Source organism: Bombina bombina, chromosome 2 (assembly GCF_027579735.1).
Source record: "Bombina bombina isolate aBomBom1 chromosome 2, aBomBom1.pri, whole genome shotgun sequence".
Taxonomy (NCBI): Eukaryota; Metazoa; Chordata; class Amphibia; order Anura; family Bombinatoridae; genus Bombina; species Bombina bombina.
The window spans coordinates 327,865,775-327,878,305 of NC_069500.1; the positions used below are offsets into that span (position 1 = coordinate 327,865,775).

General features: G+C 38.2%; 1 protein-coding gene across 2 annotated transcripts in view; it reads right to left on the bottom strand.

Annotated features, from left to right (window-relative positions):
* SUDS3 (SDS3 homolog, SIN3A corepressor complex component) overlaps positions 1–12,531 on the bottom strand; it is a 109,934-nt gene that overhangs the window by 94,005 nt on the left and 3,398 nt on the right. Inside the window, exons 2-3 of one of the 2 annotated variants that reach the window (XM_053701677.1) lie at positions 7,392–7,455; positions 6,585–6,640 (exon numbers count right to left, since the gene is read on the bottom strand). In XM_053701677.1, coding sequence (XP_053557652.1) covers positions 6,585–6,640; positions 7,392–7,455 — 120 coding nt within the window. Of the gene's footprint in view, positions 1–6,584; positions 6,641–7,391; positions 7,462–12,531 lie in introns of both variants that reach the window. The other variant, XM_053701676.1, reaches the window with a different exon arrangement.

Here is a 12,531-nt window from a genome sequence, read left to right on the forward strand (position 1 = left end):
AGCTCACCTAGGATTACTCTTGAACAAAGGATACCAAGAAAACTAATCAAAATGATAAATGTAAATAGGAAAGTTGTTTAAACTGCATGATCTTTCCGAACCATAAGCTTTTAATTCAAACCTTACTGTCCTTTTAAAGAAACAAAAATTACCACCCCTCAAGTCTACATCTGTAAAAGTACTTTCATAAATTAAACAGAAAAATAATAGCATGTTAGGAGATTAAAGTGAATGTAAAGTTAACCATATAAGCAAAAGTGAAACGATAGTGAAAAAATTAATGAGAGCTTCATTCATGAAATCGTTAGTATATACTTATCTTCAGATATATTTCACTAGAAACGCTATAGGGGTAAGATCTGAAGACCTGGTCGTCATTTTCAGCAATTGATTGACAGATGAATCATCTGCAATCAACTAATCGTTGTTTCCCCCCGGACAGTGACGTTTGCGCAAAGGGGCTGACCACCCCGGGGGGGGGGGGGGGGGGGCTCTCAAACACCACCCAGTGTTTTTATTTCACCATGGGGCCAGTCACAATGCATACATAAAAGTCACATGAAACAGTGTGTTGCATTTCACTGCATCATCAAGTGCACACATTTTTTTAGCACAAAATGCCCAAACATTACAATGGTATAGCACGCGTGCACTGTAGGTGTGAGGTTCATTTGCACATTAATAGACCAGTCTGCACTTTCTCTTTAAAGGAAACTAAAAGGGAGATAAGAAAATGCATCTTTTTGCAATATTGCTTGCATATAGCTGTGTTTAACCTCTGCAAAGGGGTTAAACATATGGCAAAAGGTAGCTCCAAAGAAGCAATGTTCTACTGGTCCATTGCTGTACACAGCCCGTCAGCCAATTAGGAGAGGCGTAGACACCAAACACAAGTTATGCTTAGCTCTGGAGTATAAATGCATCTCGGCTCTGGATTGGAAATTAACTGTCTTCTTTGCAAGGGATGAACACAAGAGTTTTATACAAGCGACAGTGCAGTATTAAAATATTCTAACCCAGAACATTTTCTATGTGCACTTTTATGTACCCTTAGAAATGGCTCAGAGCTTGTTGCCAAAGCCCAGTGATATCAGTGCTAATGTCACTGGGGGTTCCATGCATGAAGTAGTTTCCAAAGGCCTATTCCAATATGTCCTATAATACTGTTCGTAGCCATAAATGCCTGGTAAGACCTCACCTTGAGTATGGAGTGCAATTCTGGGGGACAAAGCTCAAAGAAAGCCATTGCAGACTTAGAAAAAGTTCAGAGAAGGGCCACAAAGCTAAAAAAGAATTAAAGCTATGAGAAAAGGTTAGCCAAACTGGGTCTGTTTTTTCAAGAAAAAAAAAAAAAAAGGTGCTTGGGGGGGGGGGGGGGGATGGGTGGACACCGGAGCTTTTACCAACGATTTCATGAATGAAACTCATTTCATTTTTTCACTTCTATTGTTTCACTAACATTCACTTTAAACTTACTTTCCTTTCTCCTTTTCAAAGACATGGGAATTAAAAAACATGGTGTAAATCATAGATATCATTAAAAACATAAACAAGAATGCTCTATGATATCCTCTAGGAGGCGCTAAATACAATATAAAACGTTTCAATAATCTAATCTTCAATATCAGATAATATCTATATCAAGGGGTATATCAGTGAAAAAGTAATATATACGATAAATGGTATAGACAGGATCGTAATAATACAATAAATAAATACAATGTCCCAAAAATCCCACAACGTGTGGAGTAAGCCCCCAGACCAAGGAGTTACTTGTTATACTTAATGTCCGAATTTCCAGAAGAAGAAAAGTCCCACAGATGAAGGTGTGGAGTAACAGTTGTTATTAGGCAGCTCTCTAACTTCGTTCCAAAAAAAAAGAAATCTGTTAAGGAAATACAAATGGAAAGAGGCGCCAATGGTGCAGATCAATGATGCATCTGAAGGAGATCAGAGCAGGAAAAATGCACAGGGTACTCACTTGTAGGAAAGGCAATCAATCATGCCCATAGAGACAGGCTGGATTTCTGCAGCAGTCCAGCTAGCTGATTGATACCTAGTAGGCAGCTTCAAGGTGCAGGATACTAGCAAACGAAAAGAACACACTAGCCAAAAAAGTGTGTACACAGGAGACCAGGATAAGGGATTTGTGCCCTATAGGTAGCGTAGCTCCAAGAGATACTGAACACCGAGAGGTTATTTAAAAACAGATAGTTTTATTGCAAACTTGTTTAAAAGACACAACTCATATTTGTGCCAGTAAAAACTTGAGCAAATGGAGAAACAATGCAACGCGTTTCTCAGTAGGAACCGTTTCATCAGGCATGTTTAACATATTTTTCTGTCCTTAAATAGGACTACGCTACCAACCGGTCTATAGCCCCCCTCCCCCTTCGTAACACATCTATTAACCAATGGGAACCCTTCGTTTTAACACTCCAACCTCGCTGTATTAATGTTTGTTAAAAACAAACATATATTTAGACATACCTATGGTTGTTTATAATGAACGAGTAAGATACTCGAAATGTCCTCAGTGTGCATGTAAAGAAAAGGCATGTTAACAATATTTAGACATTAAGTATATAGTTGTTTAAAACAGTGTAATCGGGTAGTAAAAAAAAGCTTTTCCCTAATTGGTAGATGCCATTATCAATCAAATTACGTCAACAGCGTAACTACACAAATCCTTTGATTAAAGTCAGAGGGCCTATTTGTGAGTGAACATCGCGGTGTCTATGCCACTACCCATTTCTGGACCAATCGTATGAGTAAAAAATGGTGCTGGGAGTAGATGCTGTGATGTAACTCCGCCTATCGTGGCGTCAATGCCATCGCCCATTGTTCTGACCAATCCTATGAACGGGAGTTTGTGCTGGAGATAAAATCAAACAGTAAGACTACGCCTATCCTTAAGTGATAGGTTGTAGTTAATGCTGACGGAGTTCTCGTCACTTGATAACCTACATACCCGATGTTGGATGTCATACTCAATAATAAAAGAGATGTGTAGTCCTAACAGCATACAGAATGATCAACTAAACATTTATATTGCAGGCCACACCAGTGATAATTGGACTTATGGTCTTAGTAGCATCAAAAGTAATCAGTGTTATGTGCAATATCTAAAAATATGAAGAAATTATTTCCCTTATTATATGTGTATAAATACATCCTATAATATATTTTCCTAATGTGTGTAAGTTCTCTGGAACTAACCAGATTCTTAGTGAATAAATGGGTGATATGTGAAAGCACTATAAAACAAGTGCCATATAAAATATTTTCAATGGATAGGCTCTCATAAAGCCCAATAACTGCAAAAGATTACACCGTAATTAAAAACTACCTATAAGTGGATCTGATTATATTTATTGAAGGCTGCTAAACTTCTTCACAATATTTATAAACTGTGTAAAAAAAAAATCTTACTCCCTTCGAATATAAAGGTGGGCCAAAAATATATGCCAATGTAAAGGTGTGTTCAGAGTGTGCCTCCTTATGATCAGTGTAAAAAGTCTATACTAGTGACCTATATTTATAAGCCCATTGTGAATGTGGCAACTATATTAATGTGTACTAATATATGTGAATGGGTGCAAATAATATATAAATGATAGGAAGTGCCCTAACCTATGGTGACTAAACTTCCCTTAGTGCACGTGACTATAAAAAGAATATAATACTAATGTATTAACTCAACATGCACGTTACAAAACGTTAGAAAAAGTTCAGAGAAGGGCCACAAAGCTAAAAAAGAATTTAAGCTATGAGAAAAGGTTTGCCAAACTGGGTCTGTTTTTTCAAGAAAAAAAAATAAAAAAAAAAAATAAAAAAAAAAAAATAAAGGTGCTTGAGAGGTGACATGATTACTTTATATAAATATATTCAAGGCCCATATACAAAGATGGCAGTCCAGCAATGTAAACACTTTCTCACTGCAAGAGCAATCAAATTGTGAAACTCATTACCTAAGTAGGTATTAAATGTATCTTAGATACATTTAAAAATGGTTTAGATACATTTCTGGCTAGAAATAGAAATCAGGGATGTGATTGCTTGAGGTAAAATGGGTCACCTTCTTTAATTTTAAAGATTTGTATAGGTTGAACTCAATGGACTTCTGTCTTTATTCATACTCTTCTACTATGTTACTAGCCAGAATTAATGAGCCAAACAAAGTGTGGAAATAAACCATTTTTAACAAAAGTGATTATCAAAAGGGAGGAAAAACTCTGACCCAGTCCGATTGTATTTAGGAGAGATACAACTTAAAAGTGGAAGACAACACTTTAAGTGTCCAAAATATTATAAAGCAAGATGTACTAATCTACAATTGCAAAGAAAGGTCAAATTTTAACTGGTTCCCATGGGATCCAAAATGCAATAAGGAAGAATTAGATTTTTTTTTTCTGCTTATACAAACAAGTAAAAAAAATATATACTTAATTAAAAAATTATTTTCTTTCAGGATGATGGTCTACAGTCTACCATAACATATGGGATATATTTCCCGCCACTAGGAGGTGGTCATGAACCCATACAAGAGCTTTAAAACCCTCCCACACCTCTTAATTTTATGTATAGCCCAGTAGAGAATAGCAAGTTGTCATGGAGGCGTTTATGACATCTGTACTATGTCCACATACTATCGCCTGCGGGGCCAGGTTGGAACAATTAATATTACTGATGCCGACTCCTGTTTGATCCAAGCAATAATTCTCAGCAGGACAAACGGAGGAAACAGGTATGCTAGATGGAATTCCCATGGACATACCAAGGAGTCTATCATGTGCGCCCTTGGATCTCTTGATCTTGGAGATTTAAGTGTGAAGCTATCAGATCTGTGTCTGGTAGGCCCCATTTGATTACATCCTGATCGAGAGACCATTCTCCTGGATGGAGTGATTGACAACTGAGATAGTCTGCTTCCCAATTATTCTCCCCCGTAATGTGAGTCGTCGATAGGGAGCACGCTGTGATATTGACCGATGGTAAACGGACACATTTCTCCTTCAACAGAAGCCATGCCTGAAAAGCTCCAAAAATCGCTCGAAGTTCCAGAATGTTTATTGGTAACCTTGGCTCTAAAAGGAGACCAAACTCCCTTCCAGAATTCCAGACTGCCCCCCAGCCTGATAAGACTGGCATCTGTCATGACAATGGCCCATGACTGACAAATAAAAAATGCCCCAAGGGACAAAAAATGACTTTGAACACACCAAGTGAGATATTGTCTGACAGATGAATCCAGAGCTAATTGCTGGTCCAAATGTAGATATTATTAATCAATGCCTAATCATGGATAGCTGAAGGGGACGTAAGTGAAAGCGGGCAAAAGGAACCGCGCGTCTGAAGCGGCTACCAAAAGACCCACTACCTCCATATGGAGTACTCAGCAGGGAGAGACATGCTCTCTAGAGTTTTAACCTGTGCAGTTCAGTCAGGAACAGATGCATACAATCTATTATGAATCCTAAAATATTTACCCTTGTAGCAAGATATAACAAGCTTTTGGGAACTTTGATCTTCCAACCATGGTTCTCGAGAAATAATAGAAGTTTGCGAGCATGAGTTATCGCTAAATGACAGAGAAGGAGCTTGCACCATTATGTCATCAAGATACAGCGCTATTGAGATCCCCTAAGCTCAGATCACTGCTAACAGGGCACCTAACATCTTTGTAAAGATGCGTGGAGCTGTAGCCAGAGCAAATGGAAGAGCGACAAACTGGTAATGTTTGTCCATATAAGCAAACCTCAGGAGCGGATAGTGATCCATTTGGATGAGAATGTCCAGATATGATAAGGAGAAAAAAATGTTTATGCTGTACCTGTGTCAGAGTACCTCAAATAGCATCTGGGCCATGTCGGTGCTGTGTAAAGGCACTTACCTTATGCAGCACCCCTCCACTGGCTTACCAGACGTCATCTATGTCAATACAGTTGCAGCAGTAACCAGTAGAGAGCCATCCAGTGCAGGTATCAAGTACAGCAGAGGACTGCAGTAGGAAATACCGGAGTCTTTAAGGGGGAGGCTAGGAACGAGTCCCTGTGATGCCTAAGGGTAGTTATGGCTGAAGTCCCATTAGGTATACCAGGGTATTTGAGTGTCCCTATATCATTCAACTGCAGAGAAGAGACTTTTCTGTCTTCTATGTAAATGATACTCCCCGGGGTCTCAAGGTCTCACATAGGTCTGGGCTTTCAATTTGTAATCCATAAGCAAGTAGCTGCCTCTGTTCTCAACCATCAACCTATGAGGCCAAGAACAAACCTAGAGAGAGATGAAGGGTGTTCAAGCTCTTGTATGGGTTCTTGACCTCCTCCTAGTGGTGGGAAATATATCCCATATGCTATGGAGGACTGTGGACCATCATCATTTAACAAAAACAAACTCCTAAGAGTAAAGACTTTCATTAATTGTATCCTGACTACAGATTACAAGAAAAACAGCAGACAGTTAAAGCAAGACAATGAAAACAAATTACAAATGGAAACAGTATTTATAATCATATTCCATATATTATTTTAGATTTTTCACAAACACATGAATAAAGAGCAATATGCAATTGTTTTGCTTACCTTCCTGGAGCTGTTGTAATTGTCTTTTGAAAGAAGCCAGTTTGTCTTGATACATCCTGAGGAGATAAACATATTTTTAAGAAAGGATATAATTTTGAAAAATATTGGTTCAGTACTTTTTATTATTGGCCATAAGGATTTTTTTTAGAGAAAACAACACTAAAAACTGCTCTCCATGAACATTTTCAGCTGCATATACACCTCCTAATCAAGAAGTTACCCCACAATATTAGTCACTTAAATGTATGTAATTGTATCACTAGCTTAAACTACTACATAATGTTTTCCTGCAGCTCGTCCGTTTCTTTTGAGCTTTAATTACAGATACCTAGGTGGGACGTGTGGAACACAATGTCACACTGAAAATTGCCTCTTAAAAAGAGCATACAAAATGTGAATAATGTTCCACCAGGAAATGGGAGAGTTTGTGGTTATTCATCTATCAAATACTATACTTGTATTTTTTTTTTTTTTGCATAGATCATACCACAAACACACTCACGCAAAACATGGAAAAAGACTGCACTCTCAAACTGGACTGTGTACACATCCTATCATACTCTGCAAAAAAAAAAAAAAAATAATACTACAAGATAAGAGCTTAGGTATGACCATATAATAATACTACAGGAAATAAGACTATTACAGCTGACTTGTACAAGCACTACTTTTCTGCATGTACCGACTGAATCAGACGATAGGAAATGATAATACAAGCACAGTATTTATAATGTGTGAAAAGAAAACATGTACAAAAGTAAAATAGTAGGAGGGACAAATGTAATTTTATAAATGTAGTATACTTACTGTTCTTTCATTTCCACATAGTCCACATTGTCATGCTTGGCCAGGTCAGTCTCACTGGCATCTTCTGTGTCTGGGTAAAGAAGGAAAAAATCTGGTATATATAGTTTAATACAAGAATCTTTTACCTAATTAGAATTTATTACTACCATGTCTGGTATAAATTTAACAATATTTTGTTTTAACTTTGGAATCAGCATAAGAGCATTACAAGTGTATCGTTTGGTGCCTGTGCGCCATTCAAAAGTTCCAAGATCCACACCTTATGCATGTCCTTATACCAATTGTGGATTAGCTGGTTGAAGCAGGACTCTTATTTTTCTATTGTTTAGTCTGTTTTATGAATATGTATTTCCAGTGCCATTGTGTGCCTCTGCTAATATATACAGAGCTATAGAACAACTGCACTTTAACAAAATATCATCATTTAGAGTTAAAAAGACATAATACTACAAACTACCATTGCAAACTGGGAGTAGTGTGCTTTGAAGTGTCCCTTTAAACATTGGGCCAAAAGGATTAGTGAATTCCTGTACAGAGTACAAAATAGTATATAAAGCTAGGCTGTGTGTTATAAACATAAGCAAGGCTATAAAATAATTTGAAATCCCAGACAGGAAAAATGACTAGCCCAGAGATTTAACTCATTGGTTAACAGACTCATGACCCATACCCACTCAGCTTGCAAGGTCTGGTCTCCCATTATCATCACAGCTCCTCATTAGGGAGCTATGCCAGTGTACTATGCACACATAGAGGGTTGGTGAGTGGGTATGTGCATGCAGAATGTCACTCAATTTTGCAGGGACATGCCATCCCTTATGGCTTAAAGTTATGTTGAAGAAGATTATTTTTTCTACATGACAACAATCAAAAAATGCATTGAAGTTGAGTCAGGCATATCAGAAGTCCAAGGAAGACCAAAGACTGCATAATTGTCTGACAATTCCTCCACAATTACCAGACCTCAACACCACTAAAGAGCTCTAGAAACATTTAATAAGGGTAAAAAAAAAACAAGAAAAAAAACCTAATCGTGGCATCAGTGTTTTCCCCCTGGACCTATTTAATGAGCACACCACCTGGATGATTTTACTGACCTCCCGGCTGAAATTAAAAAAGGGACAAGATACCCAAATGTTGAAGCATTTGACAAGTGAAGCAGCATAGCTGTAAAAAAAGCTAACCAAAACATCTCTATGTAAAAAATATATTTTTCCTCAAAATGTCCTAAGTATGCTCACCCCACTGTAAAGAGACTTAAAGCAGCCAATCAAGATGCTAGACCCAGGACTCGCAAGGGAGTGTGCATCTGGCATGTGCAGGCAGATCTTTTATTTTCCTATTCTTAAAGTGAAGGTAAAGTTTCAATGGTTACTAAACACAATTAAATTTAAAATTTAAAATCATTTGGACTTTCATTCATGAACTTTGTTATATTTGTTTGCAAACAAAGTTTTACATGAGTTGAAACACCAATACTTAAATCTATAATAACCCGTTTTTCAGAACTTCTAATACTTCCTGATCACGTTTTACAATTCTCCAATTGAAATCCTGGCCGTTAGGCGGCCGTGACACTACGTCATCTAATTATTGGCCGATCTGCGCATGCGTCCCATCTAATGCTCGTGGCCGAGTCATAAACGTCTTCTGATTTCAATCAGCAATTGCAAAATCGCATGCGCTTTGGAGACAAGCTGTATTGGGAACGCGCATATCTAATACGTATAGAGCGGGTGGGACCGCTCTATACGTAAACACTGAAAAAGTAAGGAAATAGAAGATGGGAGGAGCACAGACGAAAATGGAAGCCTTATAATGTATTTAAAATAAAGGTGAATTAATATTTTTATTAAAAAAAAATATATATAGCGATTATGTTTATATAGTTGAAGAGAATGAATTACTGTTTTTAAATGGTCCGAAATTTACTTTCACTTTAAGGAAGTTTACTATGAAATTTCAGCAAAACAATGCATGACCTAGCACTGTAGATGCGGATTAGCTTTTTCTTTTTCAACTTCCAGCTGGACAGTAGCTGAAGTATAACTGTTCTCATAGCACTTACTCTGGTAAACTGAGGTAAAATATTTTCCCTTTTCACCTAGAAATGTTCAGGTGATATTTTCAGGTCAGCTTTTTATAATTCGGCTGCATCACTTTCAAGGGATTTAGAATATGAATATTATGTCCCTTCGAACCAATATTAAAGTGAATGTAAATTTTGATGCTAAAGTGCCTGGTTTTTAAAACTTTGATTAAAAACAGGGGCACTTTAATTCATCAAAGTTTACATTTCACTCCTGTTGTGACAAAAAAAAAAAAACTTACCTTTTAAAATTCACAGCAGCTCCAGGTTCCTCCGGTCTCACAAGCCATTTATGATGTCAGAAATGATTGATAGGTCATCCTCCAATCACAGCTTCCCCCCCGGGGGATTCAGTGTCTGATTCACTGCTGTAATTGGAGGAAGCCGGATGCCTCATTTTAGACCCAGGAAGAGGCTTTGAAATGGGTGGAGGAAGCTGGAGCTGCTGTGAAGATTAAAAGGTAAGTTTTTTTTCACAACAGGAGTGAAATGAAAATTTTGATGAATTAAAGTGCCCCTATTTTTAATCAAAGTTTTAAAAACCGGGAACTTTAGCATCAAAATTTACATTCACTTTAAGCTAAATTTAGCCAATTTTACATTAATTTCAATTTGCCACTTAAAGGGACATACTACTCATATGCTAAATCACTTGTAAAAAGCAGACAGGAAAATATCACCTGAGCATCTCTATGTAAAAAAAAGAAGATATTTTACCTCACAATTTCCTCAGCTCACCAGCGTAAGTTCTGTGTAAAAAGTTACACTCAGCTGCTGCTCAGCTGTAGGTTAAAAAAAATAAATAAAAATGAAGAAATGAACAGCAGCCAATCGGCATCAGCAGTGCTGAGGTCATGAACTCTTTTACTGTGATCTCATGAGATTTCATTGTAAACTTCCTTACACTGAGTAGGGAAATAAGATGAGTGTGCACGAATGCGCGATCCTTCTGCTGTCCCGGGACAGACATACTGATTTGTTGCTTAGAAGTCCTTTACAATGGGATGGGGCTACTGAGAAACTTTTGAGGTAAAATATCTTTCTTTCTTACATAGAGATGTTCAGGTGATATTTTCTAGTCAGCTTTTTACAGCTATGCTGCATCACTTTCAAGTGTTTAAACATTTGGGTATTATGGCCCTTTAAACATTTATAAATAGCAAAATATAATATTTCAAAGCATTCCACTACCCCCACCTGGCTACTTCATAATGCGACCTGGTTGGAAAATTCCCAGATCAATGTAGATTGCACTCAGTCTTTTCCTCTCATGACCTAGTTACCTCTGTTAGCGTAGCTCTGTTACACCAACTACTAAAGGCAAGGAAAGAGGCAACTAAAGTATGTGCTCAAGATGCTCAAAGCCATTTCTGGTGTGTAGTGTGCAGGCAGCAGCCCTGTAAACTCAAGGCTGTGACACACTGCAAGTGACGCGAAGCAGCTGCTTCACGCCGCATCGCTTCTGAAGTTCAAACATTTCAACTCTGAGCGCTCAGCTACATGACCTGACGCAGCTGAGAGGGCAGAGATGAAAAGGCAGGACATACTGAGCGCACACCGCTGCATCATCACGCTGTGCGCCTCGCCGCTCTCAGTGTGTCACATGACTTCTACAGGAGCTGGGAACAATTGCCAAACGAAGCAGGGGTGGTGCGTGGCACACAGTCAATTATTTATTTTTCTTCACCACTGTAATCTTTGACATCTGGCACCGATGCTTCACCACCTGGGCCTCCACTTTCTTTATTACCAGCTCTTATCAGGTGCAGAGAGTACGCTGCACACAGTCCCTTAAAGGAACATTGAACCCAAATTGTTTCTTTCGTGATTCGGATAGAGCATGTAATTTTAAGCAACTTTCTAATTTATTCCTATTATCAAATTTTCTTCATTCTCTTGGTATCTTTATTTGAAAAGCAAGAATGTAATTTTAGATGCCGGCCCATTTTTGGTGAACAACCCGGGTTGTTCTTGCCGATTGGTGGATAAATTAACCCACCAATAAACAATTGCTGTCCAGAGTACTAAACCAAAAATTGGCTGGCTCCTTATTTATTTTCAAATAAAGATAGCAAGAGAACGAAGAAAAAATTATAGTAGGAGTAAGTTAGAAAGTTGCTTAAAATTGCATGCTCTATCTGAATCACGAAAGAAAAAAAATGTGGGTTCAGTGTCCCTTTAACCTGGAAGCTAGATTTAAATAAATGTTGTGCTGCAATATGAAAGCAGGCAGTGCAGTTGTGGAAGATTGTAGAGGTAGCTTTTTATATATGTGCTTCTTCTCTTAGCATTGTGTCCTAATATAGAAGGTGCATCAGACGAAGAATTGAGTGATCTATTTTGCCTGTCACTGCATACAGTAAGTTTACGAACACTACAGACTCTCAAGTTAAAAAAAAATATTTTTATAACCCATTCCTCAGCCAACAAGATTGTATTAATATACTTTTTACCTGTGATTACCTTGTATCTAAGCCTCTTCTGACAGTCCACTTATCACATGGCTATTTATTTAGTCAATAAATGCATTGTCAGACACATTTTATCCAATAAATGCAGTGTCAGCCACAACTCCACAGGCATGAGCACACTTATCTATATGGCACACATGAATCAGCAGTCTCTTGTGAAAAGCTAATAAAAAAGCATGTGATCACCCCTCTCCTATCACCTCTTTACCTGGTCTATTGGCGGGTCTGCAGGACACCCACCCATTGAAATGGGCCCAGCTTGGAGTTCATGTGGTCTCGGACCTTTGGCTCCCATCACCGAAAAATGGGTTTAGACCCGTAACTCAGATCGGTGCGGATGTGGTTTTACTTCACTACCTGAAATTCGAGTATCACAGAATTAAAAGCTTTCTGAATAGTTGGGGCTTCAAACCTGCGTTAGCCCGCCCATTAACCCCTTGGGAGTCCACATGGAGCCAAGGAAACAGGCTTTGTAGACCCCTTTCCAGGCATTATACTCTTCTGGGTCTCAACCTACAATCGGAAACAGCGCCCCACCTTTCAAAGTGGGAATCCCTGCTTGGTAAATCATTTACAGGGG